The sequence below is a fragment of the Leptidea sinapis genome, chromosome 22, assembly GCF_905404315.1.
Source record: "Leptidea sinapis chromosome 22, ilLepSina1.1, whole genome shotgun sequence".
NCBI classification, from domain to species: domain Eukaryota; kingdom Metazoa; phylum Arthropoda; class Insecta; order Lepidoptera; family Pieridae; genus Leptidea; species Leptidea sinapis.
The window spans coordinates 3458766-3478410 of record NC_066286.1 but is presented as its reverse complement, the minus strand read 5'-3'; the positions used below and the strand labels follow the sequence as shown (position 1 = coordinate 3478410).

At 37.6% G+C, this 19645-nt stretch overlaps 1 protein-coding gene across 1 annotated transcript in view; it reads right to left on the bottom strand.

The window, feature by feature from the left end:
- The window catches only part of LOC126970960 (uncharacterized), a 61238-nt gene that overhangs the window by 6947 nt on the left and 34646 nt on the right, over positions 1-19645 (bottom strand). Inside the window, exons 3-7 of the mRNA XM_050817104.1 lie at positions 12918-13205; positions 5453-5556; positions 3940-4143; positions 2907-2989; positions 38-2007 (exon numbers count right to left, since the gene is read on the bottom strand). Of these exons, the coding sequence (XP_050673061.1) occupies positions 38-2007; positions 2907-2989; positions 3940-4143; positions 5453-5556; positions 12918-13182 (2626 nt within the window). The 5' untranslated portion in view covers positions 13183-13205. The remainder of the gene's footprint in view (positions 1-37; positions 2008-2906; positions 2990-3939; positions 4144-5452; positions 5557-12917; positions 13206-19645) is intronic.

The window sequence follows — 19645 nt, the reverse complement described above, 5'->3', positions numbered from 1 at the left end:
ATAGTTACGGTAACATTGTGTTGAATCAGAAACTCACCTTTTTCCATCGCAATTTTCCGAAGTTCATCTGGCACAACGCTGATTACGCTGTCAACTGAATCAGGTGAAGATACTCCACTTGAATCGCTATCCATATCATCTACGGCTGGATTAAATAATTCCAAAGACATTAACCGAGGATGGCTCTTTGCAATTGGTTCCGATTTGCCAGTTGTGCGAACTATTGGGAATGGTGGTCTTCTGCTACTGTTAATTGATGGCATACCTCTATTAAGCATTTCTTTTATTTGTTTAATTCTCTCTCTCCTTTTTTTATCTGCGATTTTAGAGTCTGAAATGTCCGTTGTTGTTGATTTGTTAGATTCTTTAGGTTTGAATCTGGGTATTTCCGGTAGCTCTGCTACTGTTTGAAGGGTTATTTTTGGATATGGTTTTGTATCTTGTAAAATACGAGGTTTCAAATTATCTGTTTCTAAGGTAAGTTTGTGTATTTCTTCGATGTCTTTGTTGATTTCTGCTATGAGTTCTTTTGTTACTTCAGCAGTTATTTCTTCTTCTTCTTGTATTGGCGGAATGGGATCGATTTCCTCAAATATATCCACAGGAATAATGTTAGATATTTCTGGTATTGTTTGTGTAGGTGGTGTGTCAATCTTTTTTTCTTCTTCAGGTTTAGGTGGTGAGTTTGGTTGGCTTTTTGACTGAGGTTTTAATGGCACAAATGGTACGTTGTTAGTGCTTGAATAGTTCTTAAGGCTATATTGAGCTACTAGAATTTTATTGAAATTAGCAGCCGCTTGAACGGCGTTTGGTGATGATGGTGGTCGTATTAATGGAAATGATTGTTTTATTCTTGGAGAAGGTAAACCAGGTGAATTTTTCATTCTTGGTGAAGTAGGTACTGAAGATACCTTTAATCTAGGGGAGGTGGGTCCTGGGGAAAGTGGAGTTGGCGATAAGGGATCACTTGTTCCGTCTGCTTTAGGCACATATATCACAGAAGCAAAACTATCTTCTGAATCCACACTAGTATCACTCTGCAAACTACTATCTTTTGAGGAATCAGAACCATCTTCCCTAGAATGTCGTCGTTCAGGATAGGCTTTTTCATTATTTACATTATTTTCGCTCGGTGTAGGAACTTCTGGCACTGGTCCGTGACTTTTCCAGCCTTGAAGCATCCTTACAAACACTGTTACCTTATCTATATTCGTTGTAGAAGTCTTAAATTTATTTGTCAGGCCATTTTTAAGAGATTGAAACTTTTTGGCAGTGTTTGCAGACGTCGAAAATATCGAGTCACGTATTGAGTCTAAAGTTCCAGGCCGTCTATATAAATATTCTTCATTAAGAGATGCTTGTTTCTGAATATTTTTACGTAAACGTTCCTTTTCTCTTAAGCGCTCCACAGACATTAGCTCCTCATTGAGTGAAGTTTGTTTGAAAACACCCGGTTTCTTTGGTTTTTGTCTATATGTATGAACTTTAAAGTTTGGCATTTCATCTACTAAGATTTTCATGTCTGTAGGCTTATCAAGATCTTCATCTGCGTCGTCCTCATTGATTGATTTTTTTTGTTTAACAAGTTTTGGTTTCTTTCGAGGCTCAATCGTTTCTTGTTTTGATATATTTGTGGCTGGTGGTTCGTTTTCATCTCCTGCAAGAATAGGCAGGCTGGATCTAGATCGTTTCATCGCATGTCGTTCAACATCTGCAATATCTGTGAGACTCCGTGACGTTGATGACTCAGAGAATTGCGCAAATAATTTCGGTGGTGATCCTTCCTCTAATCTACGTAATTCTATTGGAAGATCAACTGCGAGAGGTTCAGGTCGAGGGCAGGGCCTGGTGCTAACTCTGTTGCCGATGTTCCATGATGGTAGGAAAGAGCGTCTGCCAGCCAGCTTCTGTAAAGCTCGTCGTACGAAGGAGTAACAGGTTTCATTTGGGGACGATAGCGACGAAGATCCGGGTGAACTTGACCTATTGTTCCAAATTTCTGAATTCCTGCAAATACAGATTCATTAGCTATATATAACTTATATTTAAGTATGCTTTAATTATTTTTAATTCTGATTGTTTTTACTTTTACTGTATACAACTCAGAAAATACTTTTTGCATAAATACTTGTACCTATTATATTCATATGATGTTAAAATAACAATTGTATAGTTTATTGGTGATCCTTATATTTTTTGTAGCATGTATTTACTATGTATATGTAAATGAAATGTACTTTTTTGGCCATGACCTTAAAGAAAGTCAAAGTTATAATATAAATGAGTTACAATTATTATAATATCTATGATTTTTTTAATGGTTAAATAGCCTAGCCTAGTCCGGTTATTGAACATACGTATCCAATACATTTTTTAGATTTCCGACTTTCGATAAGTTCTTTATTTATTGATATTTTTTTTATCTTTTAGGCTGGGTTACACTAACTGACTAACATCAACTTTAGCATTCACAAACATGTTAAAGTACCGGTTAAGCAAAAAATGAGTTGCACCGTTTGACAATATTTAGATGACGACTCCACTTTAACTGTTAACCGTAACAGTCCAATCTTCGACGGTTAAAGCTATTTTAATGTAATGTTAAATAGCTACAAAGCGACATGTCAATAATTTTAAATATATATTTGATACTGACTTCATATTTCATTTTTTAACTTTATCTTTAATTATGCCAAGGTAATACGATGGTGCATCACATTCCGCAGTCTATGTGAAAGCCAGCGTTACTGTTAACGTTAAATGTGAATTAAACCTTAACTATAACAGTTAATATGATGCAACCTAGCCTTAGTGTACTGGATCCTTCACAAGCGCATTTTTTTCATATTTTTTTCTAACGTAGTATAAAGATATTATTGATAATATAATTGAATTGTTATACTTACTGGTCTTGTTCAACTGATAAAAATCTAGGTGCTGTCAGCGGTGGACATAACGTCGCTGGTCTGTGAAATGGTATCAGAACGTCCTGCAATTAAAATGAGGAACGAATTATTAATATTCAATACTTATAATTCAAACATTTCTATTCGAATTAGGAGTTTGAAATCTCTCATTTGTACAAATTAAATTTGTAACCAAAACTTATGAACGATGCGGGACTCGAACCCGCGACCTCTCTGGTTTCGTCCGAGCGCTCTTACCAACTGAGCCAACCTTTCGAGTAACGCTGAGTTCGTAATTCTTGGTATGTGTCGTTCAACTCTCACGTTGTGGCTCCGTCTATTATCTGTGGATATCACTCTAAAAATAACAAATCTCTTATTTGATTTAAAAATACCACACTACTTACAGACCTGAAAAAAACGGACTAGAAGCTAGTTGTGTATCTAATATTGACAATATAATTTTAACATACGCATATAATTAAAACTAAGTTTGTCTCTAAGTCTCTATACTGTTCCACTGATAGTAAATATCCTCCCCTTAAAAAAAATAACGGCCTTACACGTGGTAAATTTGTAACTGAGAATAAACCACGAATATGCAAAACGTCCGCACGAGTTTTGTATATTGGGCAGAGCCAACTGACGAAACTGAAGACCGGTGACGGCAGGGTCGTTTCGTCTAAACCCGAACTTTTGAGGGAAGTTTGGCTAATTATGGTCCGCAATATAACGCCTTATAACCCAGATCGTTGCGAAACTAAAGTGGCAGTGGGCAGGGCACATAGCTCGACAGACACATGGCCGTTGGGGCAGTAAAGTCATCGAATGGCGACTACTTACCGGAAGACGTAGTGTTGGTAGACCCACCACAAGATGGGCCGACGATCTGGTTAAGATCGCCGGAGTAAGTTGGATGAGGGCAGCACAGGGCTGATCGTCATGGGTTGGCTTTGTCCAACAGTGGACGTCTTCCGGCTGCAAATCGATGAAATTAAAACGCCTAATTAAATAAAATAGTAATATTACTTACTTGCGAATCAAAATTCCTCCCCTCATGTTCCATGGCCCACACTGTGAGCATGAGTCGCCCGCCAATCCGGGTGATTCTGGCCAGCTCTCGAAGCGCCATGGCCCGGCGCTCCACTGTTGCGAAGTGATGCACCACGGCGATGGAGAGGACCGCGTCGAACGACTCATCACGGAATGGAAGGCACATGTTGTCGCAGACCACAACCTGGTGGAAATATCATTACAAGGATCTATAAGATCAGAAACTTCTTCAACATTATCATTTCAGTCGGAACACGCCCACTGCTGGACAAAGGACTGAAAATTACACGTTGGAAGGGGCCAACATCAGGAAAACGAAATGTAGGAGACCAATAAAACGGTGGACTGATACATAGCACAATCAGCAGGAAAATAATGGAAGAAGAAAGCACTTGAAAGCAGTTGTGGATGAAGTTGGAGGAGGCCTTTATCAAATCCGGGATCCAAATCTCAAACATCGTAAAAAATATCAATTGTACTAACAACCTAGACTATATTAACAAAATCTAACAATATCTCATTTTTGTTGAGAATCAGGATTCTTGAAAAACCCAAAATTTCTGAGCGGCACTACAATTACGCTCGTTACCTTGAGACATAGATGTTCAGTCTCATTTGCCCAGTAATTTCACTAGGTACGGCGCCTTTCAGACTGAAACACAATAAGGTTTGTACAGCTTTGCACCGATGCATAAAACGGGGAACATAATTCTTTTTCTAAGTCACAGAAATGGATAAATATGTACTTATAAACAATCGAAATATCTACATCAAATTACTTTCGAAGTTGTAAAATAGGCTAAAGATCTTCGTTTATAAGAATAACTGATGACGAATCGATTAAAAACTCTTATTCTTATATTCTTTAAACGTGCTTTCAGAACGTAATACTGGTTTAAAGTAAAATATTGTATCGCCTAACTAAGGACACCAAGCTTTTTAGAGTTCAATTTGGTCTTTTATTCTAGATGATGTTGGAGTATCTCGATACAAGCTGTTGCAGTAAGGAGATTGTTTGGATTTGGAGATTGGAGATGAGGTATACAATTTTCAACAATACAAAAGGAGACTTTATTAGTAGAACACACAAACCTATAGATATTTTTAAAGTTATACTTCTTTTGGCGCGTAAGGACAAAATACCAGAGTGAGTTTTTAGGAAGCCTTATGTCTACGCAACCACAACTTCAATATATTGTATTTGAGTGGTAGAATGAAAAAAAAACATTTCTTTCTAATTGTATAAAAATAATTTAATAATATTCAAATGAACGTTATATTTAACTATATTATTCGGTATAGTAATATTTTCATTGGTTGTATGTAATACTTTCCTCACTTCAATATTGTTTTTCTTTTTGCACACTAATAAAATAGCATGAGGAATACAATTTTTTAAGGATTTTTGTTAAGTGCGTTCGTACATTACAGTACACACACACTTATATACCCATTTAGTATACATACTATTATATTGTTATAACTATATATACCTCATTGTTGTGGTGACGTGCCTGTGACGTCAGTCTGGTGCACCTGTCACCTCCCACCGTGAACACGGCCGGGTTGACACTCAGGTACCTCCCATTGCCGCACCCTAAAAAAAATTAAAGGTCTACATAGTACAAATTCCATATACTTTACTTTTTTTTTGAGTTTGATAACCATCGATTTAAGTTTGGCTGGTAAAGACACTAACGATAGAAAGATAGAAAGAAAAATCATTTATTCCAATAGGTTAATATAGACTTTTTATATAAGAGGGGGCAAACGGGCAAGAAGCTCACGGGTCTTCATGTGTGAAGAGATGTGTTGCCCGCCTTTAAGGTGGGAGTATGCTCTTATTAAAGGTCCCTAATTCGTATCGGGTCGAAAATTAGAGAAGGTAACGACGCGCCGCGCAGCAAATAATTAAGTCTCCTTATTTGGAATTTATTTCGATTCTCGTTATAATTTTGTGGAAACAAAAATGATAAGTGTATAGGTATGGCTAAGGATGTCATGTCAGTAACATTTGCAATTGCAATGCAAAAAAGACCGGGTTAATTATTTATTATATGGAAACGTAAACAGGGAGACGAGCTCGACTAAGACAGGGGATAGAAGAATACGAGATGTGGTGCTGGAGGCGCAAGGTACCCTTGATACCCTGGACAGTCAAACACACCAGTCCAAAGATTATTTAGCAGATCATAATAAGTTTCACGATACAGTATCCTCATCTGACAATGACCACGAACGATCGTCAGTTATGAGCGAACGTGCGAAGAGAGAGACAGTGAGAGAGAAGTGTGTGTACATTTAAGTTTTGGATTGTTTCTGGTAAAATGCCAAATAATTATGAGTAACATATTTTAAGAATTATTATATTTTATAAGGATCGAGGATCACATATATTTTAAACCATTTTTTACACCAGTAATTATATAAATTACAGTGGATTCTTTATTCTGACCATTCCAGTACTTTACAGCCACAATTATATTATATCTTCGATTTAGTAATGTTTAAATAAATATTTAACATATTGTGTATATATATATATCCCACATATGCTTTCTACTCGGCTAAGTCGAGTTAGTAAGTCAAAGCTCTAAAGAAGCTTCCCAATTAGCTGACAGAGAGCACGTGGGCGCTATCCGACTTAAGTGATTATTTGGTGGGGTATTAGCTGACTAAGCTAGTGACTGAGCCATACTTTTGTGAAAAAGGTTTCAAACATGTCAAGATACCATTCTTGAGAAGGTAGTGAAGCCCCTTAACAACACCATGTTCAATAACCAAGAATGGTCCTTCCACCAAGACTCGGCGCCGGGTCATAAAGCTCAGTCTACGCAGTCTTAGTTGGAAACGAATGTTTCGGACTTCATCAGAGCTGAAGACTGGCCGTCGCCTAGTCCCGATCTTAATCCGCTGGTTTATGATTTATGGTCAGTTTTAGAGAGTACGGCTTGCTCTACACGCCATGATAATTTGGAGTCCCTTAAACAATCCGTACGATTGGCGGTGATGAGTTTTCCCCTGGCAAGAGTGCGTGCTTCTATTGATAATTAGCCTCCACATTTAAAGGACTGTATTGCAATTTGCAGCCAGTGGAGCAGTGGAGTGCAGTCATCTAGAAAAATGTCCGAACCCATTTAAAGTATCGGAGGTACTTTTATCTTGTTGTAAAATTGATTGCTATTAACAACTGTAATTGACTTACAATAAACAACTAGACTAAGTCAAAAAGTGTCTGAAGCAAAACTCTGCCTACGCGTTTATTACGCAGACTTTTATAGCATAGATTTAGAACATTACTCCCACGAAATAAGGTATTATTGTGAATGAATGCTTCAATGTTCTCTGTATAAATTAATGTCTTAATGTTTACATAGGTAATATATACCACGTTGTACGGACAGTTTTTGACGACCTTAAATAGGCGATTGGGAGTAGAATTGTTTATTGTACGTCAGTGACAACTGTACTTGAATAATTAAAGGTTATATCTATAACACCGATGAAAAAAAAAACAGGTTTATTACTTTAGTGTGCGTGATAAGCTACATCTTATACTTGCGATTTGTATGTCACTTTGTGAATGTTGTGTTAGGGTGCATTGCTTAAAATAGAGGTTAACAGTCAACCTCAATTTTTTTCAACGTTTTCACAGCTGTCTCAGTCTTTTTAGATATATAAATCAAAGGTTATATATTTCAAACCTTAATTGTAAAACAAAGGTCACTAAAAACACTACCCACTTTCATATAACTGGAAATTGTCGGTAAAATTTTTCGACAGCAAATTCTCAACTTAATATAAGTTCTACGACCACGCATTAATTACTGTTAAAGGTTAATGTTTGTTTCTATATTTTATTAGCGCTGTTGTTCTTGTACAAACATGCTTATGAAATTTTCAGCGTACAAAAATATCTGTACATACATTATCATCCTTTGATCTGACCTTTAGTCTGACAACAAACTCAACGTACATTCTTCATAAAAAAAGTAATATTCTGCAATACAAGTACCTAAAACAGTGTGTTCTGGACATCACAAAGATAGGAGAACTAATACATACGTAGTGGGGGTTGTTAAAACATATTATTAGTAGACCTCCCGCAGGGCCTACTTAAGAGTTAAACGCGTCCTCCACTGGGAAATCGGTTATCGCTGAGCTCTGACTGAACGACCGAGCTAGTTGTTGCATACAGATTCGGCAAGTCAACAGCTCTTGAGGATTAGAGGAGACGAGTAGAGGCGAAACACGTGCTGTCCGTACAACATTTTTAGGGATCAAGTGCACTGAGACAGTGATATTCTTATTCTATAATTTACACTTTATGTATAGAAGCCGGGAACAACATTCATTCTTATTCTATATTCTTACATTTTTCATCTAATTTTAGGCTCTCTAATAACCGTCTAATATCTTATGTTAAAATATCGTACAATATTATTATTATTATAATTTATTCGTAATGTCAGATTAACTTTCAACAAAACATCTGAATCAACTCCCACGATTTGACATTTTCCTTTCTCTGCTACTATTCAATAAATTAACCATTCTGTATGTTTTACATTTTCGCCAAAACGTGGGTAGTAAAGATATTCTTACGCCCTCGTGCACAAACAAATCCTTTCTGAACTGCTCTGTTTATTTTGACAAGTTTTATATACAGCTACTACAGAAGATACTGCAAAACTATTTTCACTAGTACTTTTGTATTTAAGAACAAAAACTAGTAACTAAATAGATCACACTGTTTAATGAGAGTGTTCAATTTTCAAAAAGATGCAATGGCCGAAAAGTCACCAAATATACGAATATAAAATATAATTTTAAAATAACTTTATTAATGTCAAAATTTATCTCCCAATCGAAAACATATACTCCTGATATGAGAGGAACGTGCACAAGAAACTCAGCGGAGCCAGAACGCGTTATTATTTTTATTATAATTGATAATTGTTTTCAGCCTTTGGCTAGTTTTTGACGTGTCAAAATGCAGTAATTTCGTGTGGTGTGTAAAAGGAGAATGATCATAGAGCTTTGGGGTCCCTGAAAATGTTGTGTCACTGTAATTTAAACTTTGTTTACATTTGGCTGTTATCTGTTCTGAGTTGGTCATCAATTTTGTCTTTTCTAGGTTCTTCTTTAGTCCGACATTTTGGCTCTCATGCGCAAGCTGTTGTATCATAATTTGGAGTTTTCGGAGATCATCTTCTAACTGAAAAATATCGTCAAACCTGAGGTTACATACTCGTCGGCCCTTATTATTTAAGCCAAACTTATCCCAATCCAATTTTCAAAAGATGCTTTCCAGTACCGCTGAAAAAGCTTTGGGGACAAAGGATGTCCCTGTCTGACTCCTCTATTTATCGAGAAACAACTTCCTACAGATTCTAACTTAATGCAGCTTGTGATTTTATTATAGATGTTTTTTCTTATGTTGATGTACAATTTGCTGATACCCTGTTCCCCCAGACTTGACCAAATAAAAGTTATGAATGAGGCTGTCAAAAGCTTTGCAGTAATCAATGAATGTAAGATAAATACGGTTTTGGTATTCATTATATTTCTGTAGTAATTTTATCACTGTATGGATATTATGATCAATAGTGTTAGAGTTTTTCCTAAATACAGATTGCTCAATTGGTTGGTATTGACCAAATTTTTAAGAAATTCACTCCAATATAGCTTAAGCTAAAACTTTCAAAAACTTGACATCAGACTGATTAGCCTATAGTTGCCTCCTTGGCTCCTTTGGCTCGTTTCTTGTGAATATGAATAAGATAATATAAACTTCCCCATTGACTTGGCATAAACCCTGAATGGAGGATTTCATTGAATATTTTTGTTCACACTGAGCTTATTTCATTGATGGTGCCTCTCATCAGTTCATTTGTCATGTTGTCTGATCCCGGGGCTTTCTCCATTTTTTTGTGAATTTATGGCTTTAATAACTTCTGAAGTTATCGAGTTCACATTCTGTGCTGTTTTTCTTTTCTTTTTCTGATATTTTACCTAACTTCCAGTTTAGTAGTATCACTATTAGAGTAAAGGGTTTAGTAGAAATCTGTACCTAGGTTTTGGATTTCTCTCCGCCTTTTATGTTAGTGTGCTTACTCTTTAGTTTGGCAATCCACTTTTAGCCTTATTCACGTTATTCTTTAAAGATTTTTTGACACCTCCTGTATTTTGAATATATCTTTCTAAAATATCTCTTTTCATATTTTCTTTAAATATTTTTTAAGCGGCAAATCAAAATCAAAACACGTCGTAAAAATCGGCGAGCAGCTTTCCAGATACCCGACCGGAACACGCAAGTTCTAGTCGTTGTCGAAAGCTGCTCTTGGTAACTTCAGCCAGCCGTCCATGCCGCCGTTGCACATGAGGAATGACACTCTGGCCCATACGGCAAAAGTGAAAGCCGATCTCTTGTGCGTTCTTTTCGCCTCCAACTCGACTCTTGACGACAACGGAAAAACACCGCCGACCATCCCGCGGTGTCAGAGCTCTATGCCTGAAGTACAGTTCAGACAGAAAACTGTTAGGCGAGCTCTGTTTTCGTTGGACATCAGGAAGTCGAGCGGGCCGGATGGCATTTCTCCAATCGTGCTTAGAACGTGTGCCCCTGAGTTGACGCCGGTGCTAACGCGTTTATTCCGGCACTCTTATTATAAAGGCGAAGTCCCTGACTCTTGGAAGTCAGCCCTTGTCCATCCGATCCAAAAAGAAGGAGACAGTTCGGATCCGGCAAACTACAGGCCTATTGCTATTACCTCCCTGCTCTCCAAAATCATGGAGAGTCACCAGTTGATCAACGACCGACAATACGGCTTTCGCCATGGTCGGTCGGCTGGTGATCTTCTAGTATACCTAACACATAGACGGGCTGCGGCTATTGAAAGCAAGGGGGAAGGCCTGTCAGTTAGCCTGGATATAGCGAAGGCCTTTGATCGTGTATGGCACAAGGCGCTCCTCTCAAAGCTTTCATCATTTGGGCTTCCCGAGAGTTTGTGCAAGTGGACCTCCAACTTCCTCACTGGGCGCAGCATACAGGTCGTTGTCGACGGATATTGCTCGAACCCGAAGCCCGTGAATGCTTGAGTGCCCCAAGGCTGTGTGCTATCTCCCACGCTGTTTCTTCTGCATATCAACGATATGTTGGACACCTCTAACATTCATTGCTATGCAGACGACAGCACTGGTGATGCCGTATACATGGGCCATGCAGGTCTCTCTCGGGAAATCGTCGACCAGTGCCGGGAGAAACTTGTGTCTTCTATCGAGTCCTCTCTTGAGAAGGTTGCGAAATGGGGTAAATTGAACCTTGTCCAATTTAACCCCTAGAAGACTAAAGTTTGCGCGTTTACCACTAAAAAAACCCCATTTGTCGTATCACCGCTCTTCGGCAACATTTCCCTTAAAGCCTCGCCTAGTATCGGAATACTGGGTCTCGAAATCTCGAGCGATTGCCAATTTCGTGGTCATCTGGAGGGCAAAGCCAAATTGGCTTCAAAGAAACTGGGCGTCATTAATAGAGCTCGGCAATACTTCAAGCCGGCCCACATACTAGCGCTCTACAAAGCGCAGGTCCGGCCACACATGGAGTATTGCTGTCATCTCTAGTCTGGCGCACCCCAGTATCAGCTCGATCCATTTGACCGCGTGCAACGTAGAGCATCTCGAATTGTGGAGGACCCAGTGCTCTGTGAACGGCTGGATCACTTGGCGTTGCGTAGAGAAGTCGCTTCATTGTGTGTCTTCTACCGCATTTATCACGAGAAGTGTTCCGAAGAGCTATTTAACCTGTTTCCTGCCGCCGAATTCCACTTTCGCACGACACGCCACAAGTTAGGATATCATCCTCACCATCTGGATGTGTGGCGGTTTTCAAGGAGCTTTCTTCCACGTACTACGAAGCTATGGAATGAGCTTCCTTGTGCGGTGTTTCAGGGACGATACGACATGGGTACCTTCAAAAAAAGCGCGTACACCTTAAAGGCCCGCAACGCTCCTGTGATTCCTCTGGTGTTGCAAGAGATTGTGGGCGGCGGTGATCACTTATCAACAGGTGGCCCGTACGCTCGTTTGTCCTCCTATTCCATAAAAAAAATGCTAATAATTGCTTTGTTTTTATTTAATTTAAAAATTATTGCTTTGTTTGACTTTTGTGAATTGTTTGAGTTTCTCTTCGATTTGGTCATATTTTCGAGTAGGCAGCTGCGTACCATGTGGTGATTGGTATTGAAGTTGAAGCTTTGGTTCACGCTGCTGTCTATAAGGAATTTTGTTTTTATTTGTTATTACATAATCAATTTTATTCTTGTATTGGCCATCTGGAGATCTTTTGGTTTGGAGGTACTTTTCCACAGGTGACCAGCTGGCTTGCAGAAGAGATATCTGTTTCAATGTTTGTGTTGGTTTCTTGTAGCATGGTGAGTTGAGACTTCTATGTGAGTGCATCTTTTGGATGCTATTGCGAAGTTATTTTTGAGAGGGAGCATGATCTCGCACGGCTTATGTTTTTGACCTCGTATATTTTGTTCGTTTTTGCAGGAGCGACTAGTTCGTTTTCAGCTTTATGGAAAGTACCCTTGGGTGAAATTTATGAAGGCCGTTTTCTCTTCTCTGTTGACTTGACTTTTATTATTAGCTTGTTATATCGTAAGAAGGCTTGCTTCCGTTTCTTGATTTATTCCTGCTGTTTGGTTCTTAGCTCTCTTCTCTTCTCTATGATAGTCACAACCATAGCCAACACCAAGTCGGCCAACTGACAGTTGCCGGGTGTGATATTGACACTTGACAATGACGTGCAAACTGCTAAGATGTGGTGGCAAGATACTCTCACGGAAGTGTAAAATTGTTTTTATTATTATTATTATTTAGGTTTAGGTTTTGATGTTAATTAACACAAAATGATTTTTTTTTCTCGTTCGAATGTTATTTCAGCAAAGAACTTACCGACATCACAAACTAGGCTCCCTGGCTCAAGTTCTCCGAGGAAGGTTCTGACGGAAGCCGCTGGCGCGCAGGGCGGGGCAGCATCCCCTCCAGCTTGCTCGTACACCTCATGCACGTAGGTGCGCTCGAGCTCTGCCCCACGAGCTGCAAACTCGCCCAACCCATCAGCTTCCACCACTTTTAACGCGTCCGCATCCGCTACAGTTCCAGCTCCCGCTACCGCCTCCGCGCCCGCGCCCGCTTCCGTGCCCGCGCCATCCGCCATCACCGTACCGCCATTGCACTGCGCTGGAATTTACAATTAATCATTATTATGTCTCTTCTAATATAAGAAAATCATATACATAACGTTAAAACTTAGTACCTATCCCGTAGCACGAGTTATGAGGTAAAACATTGTAATTGATAGAGCTTTACTCCACGTTTATAATGATATCACTCTAATTACAAGGTAATACACCCCTCCAGAGAAAAAAGCCTCAAATTATGACATTTTTAAGGGTCGGGCATTTATATGGGGAGGAAAGAAAGGGAAACGCCTAGAATTATTTTCTGGCACTCGCCGGCCGCTGCCGCGGCCCGCTACGCTCGGTTCCTGCCTTGTTTTAACTGTTCTAACATAACCTAACCTAATTTTTATAAATTGTAGTTGATAGAACTTTGGTCTATGATTAAAATGCTACTAATCCTATCGCGAACCCACCACACTCAACCTGATGAACGACCTCCGAATGGTCCGAAACTAATCGGTACCGACACCGTACAAACGCTACTAATCTTATTCGTATTCGTTATTTTCTTGAAAACGGTGCATTACCTTGTAATAAGAGTGGTATCATTATAATCGTGGACTAAAGCTCTATCAACTCCAAGATTTTTTATCTCCTAATTAGTATCCCGTAATACTAATTCCAATTCGATAATAATTTAAATACATTCAAAGAAATTTTTTTAAAGTGCAAGGTAATTTTTGAACAACGGAACTAACATTGCAAAAATATATTTTTATAGGAATCGCTAGTAACGCTTATCCAGAATAAAAGAAAGAACTTAAAAAGTTAGAAAATGAAATCAAAATATTCTCTAAATAAACACAAGTTCGTGAAGTAAAAGTCAAAAATCACAAAATATTTTATTGACATAAAATCAACAGATATTACATAGAGCATTCCTGTAATAGTACACTATTGTATAAGGGGCAATGTAAGCTATACTTAACGAGGGTGTAGAAATAGAAATATAGTTATTTACCATAGGGAATGACAATAACAAAACAGATCTATTGAAACACTACTTGGTAAACGTCATGATGCTACAAGTTCATAAAGAGGTTATGACATGGGGAGAAGAAACTCCCGGCCCATCTCAAAATCATAACAACTTAGCATATTTAGTATAATAATTATATTATTGTAGGTGGCCTGCGCAGAACCAGACAAAAACCATGAATCTATTATATTATAACTATAAGCTAGAGGTGTAATTTTGTAGACCCGAGATTTTTATTAATGCAATTAGTAATTTTATAATTTGAACACAAATAGCTATAATTTGAAATATTTTTAACCTTTCAATTTTTTTTTTTTTTATGGAATAGGAGGACAAACGAGCGTACGGGTCCTGTTGTTAAGTGATCACCGCCGCCCACAATCTCTTGCAACACCAGAGGAATCACAGGAGCGTTGCCGGCCTTTAATGAAGGTGTACGCGCTTTTTTTGAAGGTACCCATGTCGTATCGTCCCGGAAACACCGCACAAGGAAGCTCATTCCACAGCTTTGTAGTACGTGGAAGAAAGCTCCTTGAAAACCGCACTGTGGAGGACCGCCACACATCCAGATGGTGAGGATGATATCCTAACTTGTGGCGTGTCGTGCGAAGGTGGAATTGAATATTTTGAACCCTTTTTCGCAAAGTTGTGTTTATATGAGCCAAAATAAATTTCCTCTTGTTAAATCTTTAAATTTGCCGAAATAAACTTGTTCCCTATAAACGAAATTCTGGGAAACGATAAAAATAAAACAGACTTATGCTTTTACAAAGAAAGGCGATTATTATGTGTGGAATAATAATTATAACTAATCCCCACAAAGTATTGCCTATAGTAATCCTTAACGTATTTGAAGAGAAACAACCGAAATAATATGATGGCTTAAAAGCGATAACTTTATTTTTGACATTAAATTATTTGATGGTTATAAAAATTGACACCACAAGGTAACAGATTATAATAATGAAAACTAAACCATATCGACGATCGACTACTATTTAGATCATTTTATTTTCGCCCAAAAAAGTACACAGGCAAAGCGATACGAAACAGCTAGTCGTCTAAATATGTAGCCAGTAATTGGTGACAGTGGAGTGTTCTTCAACGCTCCACATTACGTGATTTGGAACCGTTAAGCCTGCCCTAGTTATCCACTACTAGATACTCGTTCACTCTTTTGTCAACTTTTCACATTCATAAGTTGAGACGGCGTGCCAAAGTTTATCTGAATATTCAGTACTTATATCAGCAAATATGCACACGTAGACAAAGTGTCCCCAAAATAAGTTTGCTCCAGGGTATGGACCAGTTGATCACAAAGATTATAAAAAATTGAACATTTTTTGAAAGGTCTTTTAACTTTTCCAGTAGTCCTCTAATTTTGACAATCATAAAACAAAAGGTAAAGCCAATCTTCTGGGCACTCTTTGCCGCCATCGACCATCCTGTGGTGTCAAAGCTATACCTTAAGTACAGATGACGCCGCCCGTAATTATCCGCCACTTCTTTAATTTTTTATATCTAAAGGATCACCAGTTCGTCAAAGACGATCTTCTGGTATGTCTAACACCAATATCGAAAGCAAGGGAGAAAAAGCCGGGCAGCTACTCCGGATATATCATGGATTGGCCTTCAATCGTGCATGGCATAAGTTGATTTCGTAACTTCCATTATCATGGCATGCAAGTGGATCAATAGGCGCAGCAACGCTGGAGTTCCGCAAGGCTGTGTGATATCCCCTTCACTGTTTCTTTTGCATATCAATGATATGTCGGTTGCGTCCTTATATGGAGTATTGTACTCTTCTCTCTTCTGATGCACCCCAGTATCAGCTCGAAAATAATGCCTTTCTCAGCATCTGAACGTGAGGTTACAGGGTTAATACATTCTGAAGTCCATGTTGGAGCATATTTCGGACGAGCTCAGGTTTTGAACTCCAATCTCGAAGTCGACGTCGATCCATTCCAAGATATTATTCCGTAACGTCCTCCTTGGTCTAGTGGTGTCGTCCCCTCAACTTTTCATGTATGACATCAATCAATTTCCTGCTTTATAAAACCCAATAAAAAATGAACTAAGTCGTTCCAAATAATTTTTTTAGGAAATACTTTTAAATACTCAATTTGTTTAGTCACTTTTTGACGAGACGAGCAATATTTGCCTGACCATTACAATGCTCTCGGGGGATACAAATCCGCTCGGGGTTCTTGAAGAACATAAATTTCTATGCTCTTCTCTGCTGTCAGATTTAAAAGTTATGAGGTTTATTAGGATGATGTAATAATGATACTAATAATGTATATACACAATAATAATTATAACAATAATTTAATTTTCTCACCAACAACCAAAATAACAATTCAGCGAAAACTCAAAAATATAGGAGATACAAAAGTTTTGGTCGTGGATCGCTGGTGCCTGTGGTAGGTAATAAAATACCTATATTACTGGTCACCAGGATTCCACTTTTACACAGTGACTAAAAGGCTCTAAATTCCAAAGGATAGAGGTAAATGTGTGTGTGTGTGCATGAGAGGGAGAGTGTGTATGTGTGAGAGAGAGAGAGAGAGGATGTATGTGCAAACATGCGTGCGATAGGGTGTTCTCGGTTTATAGGTGTGCTAACTATCCAAGACCTCCAGAAGTGTGTGAAGACCTGTGTGACAGTAGTCTTGCAAAAGGCGCCACAACCGATTCGTGTGCACTTGATCGACATTTGTACATGTTTAGACCATACAGACATAATACCTTATGGAGCTTATTATAAAGGTACGGTCCCAGAAACAGAAAGAATCTGCGGCTAAATGATGTCCTTACCTTCGTAGATACTGCCACAAGCTGACTGCGGCGAGTAGACTCTGGCCTAAACTCTGTTAAAGGGTGCTGTTTGACAACAATAATAGCCAATATGAAGAGTTGCCTGACTGTCAGAACTTCATTCATAAAGTTTTGTTGTGGGATACAGGCAAAGCTTAAAACAACATACCTTCAAGACCAAGAGAAGGAGAGATTTTGCAGCACCACCCCATGTCGTAATGCAATAATTCAAAATAGTTTGGCATACCGCTAAATATGCCATTTTCATGATGTTAGGATCGGCAGAGTGACGTAATCGCCGGTCACACAAAATTCTTTTGTACGTATTCAAGAATTGTAACTAAGAATAAAATATATTTCATAATCTTTTATTAACAATATGTATAATAAATTTTATACAACCTTTCCTTACATTATCACTATTAATATACATAAAATTTAAGTAATAATCTAAGCTTTTCACAAATTAAATAACTTAAATTGGATTTTTTTAAGTTATCACTTCTGTCGAGCCTCCCGAAACGCACTTTTTTATCTTTATTTATTTGTATTTTGCTTATATGTTGTGAATATCAGCAGATAATAATTGCTCCTCTAAAACTCATACGCAATTCAATTAACGTAGTGTCCCTTGTTTCAAATAAGTAACACAAAAACCTAATTGTTATTTATTTCAAACGTGCTTGAGAAACCTCTTTATAGATGTTATTTCGATATTGCAATTTATCGAGCATCGCTATTCGGAGCACGTCCCAGTCTCAAATGTAGGCTGTAGTTATTTCAATAACTGTCGCCGGTCTATTTTCAGATGCTACATCCATTAAAGTTTCATTGATTTTCTAATATACGCTGAATAAAAATAAAGTCGACATACTTGTGGCCATATTAATATACTAATAGTCCATCCTACTTAAGGTCGATTTATTTTAGTATGTATACATTTTTAAGCATACATTTTCGCATTTTCTTATTTTAAAAATATCCTGTGTTATTAGCTTTTTTACCCTTTTACTCTAATGATTAATAACAAAACCACAACTCAGTTTTACGTTTAGATTATAAAAAGTTAGGTTTAGCTTAGATACATTGTGAATACAATCTGCACATGTAGAAATAATATTTGACTACTCGTTGCATTCCAAATTTCTAAGATTTAAAATCACGTATTTTGAGAAAAATTATAAAATGATAATAAGCCTTCATTGTCAATCAAGTTGATTCGTACATTCTTATACACTTTGAATAAACATAAAATATCATTCAAAAACTTACATAATAATACCGAACAACTGCAGAAATCTATCACAATAAAAGAATCCGAGTACGGCTCCATTTAAAACATTGGAAACGGAAATAATTTCCGAATTCGTTCACCGCATTCATCTTTTATATTACAACAATATCAAGCTGGTTTATGGCGAGCGGAAAATGCTGATCTTTTTAAAATCGTAAGGATTCTTGGCTACCAGTTGTACACAGCTGTGCTGTTGACAATAAAATGATACAGTTACTGTCATAACGTTGGAAAAATATGCTCTTTTTCTGTATCATCAAAAACGTTGCTTATATTATTTATGAGGGTTGCATAAGCAAGTTGCTTGGGCATCCGCAATACTAGATGTGAAGAGAACAAAATGAATGAAATTCCACAAAATGACTACGAGGAGTAAAGTTTCATGCAACATTAGCAGTTACAACTAGACTCAAAATAACGCTCGGGAACTGTCTGAAGCAAAAGTCTGCCTACGCGTCTATTAGGAAGAGTTTTCGTTCAGTTGTGTTTCGACCGCACTTAGAATACAACGCCACGCATTGACAAGTGTTAGTAAAAAACTGTCCAAATACCATCATATCTAAACTTAAAAAGAATGCAGCGTCGTAATTTGAGGTAAGTGCCCATTTAAATTAACAAAATTATATCACTAATATGACGTTTTTAATCTTTTTTCTAAATTAATTATTTCAATTTTTAAAAATTCTTGCCCCGTGTTTGCGTTCGTCTCTTTCGACTACAATGAGCGTATACAACAGATTTTGAACATTAGTCCCACGAAATAAGGTGTTAATTTGAATGAATGTTTTAATGTTATATGTATAAGTTAATGTATACGTATATACAACGCCGCTCGGACATTTTTGACGACCTTTAATAGGCGATTGAGTGTCTAGTTATTTATAGTACGTCAATGGCAGTTTAGGAACTATCTTACTTTAGTTAGCTATAGTAGCGTTGCAATACCAATAACCTGGCCATTAGCAAGACTCCTGGCCCATCAGAACATATGCACCGATATGTCAATAAAACTATAGTTATGATAAAAAACTTCGTTGAGCTAGCAAGCTTGTAACAGGAATACAGATCACATAGTTTAAGTTAGTAATATTAACGTTTGAATCAATCAATCACTCAATAAAATTATTTATTTGCGTAAAAATCCTGGTATGTTACGAGGGCACAATCTTAAAGTTTCACGTGTTTCACCAGGTTTAACTAGGCATGCAAATTAATTTAAAACAGTAAATGGTATAAGTTATTAAACACATAACAAAATAAGATGATGACATATATCTGCATCAAGCGTAATAAAATTTTAATTTATTGAACTTTATAATATACTATGATATTACTTGATACTATACAA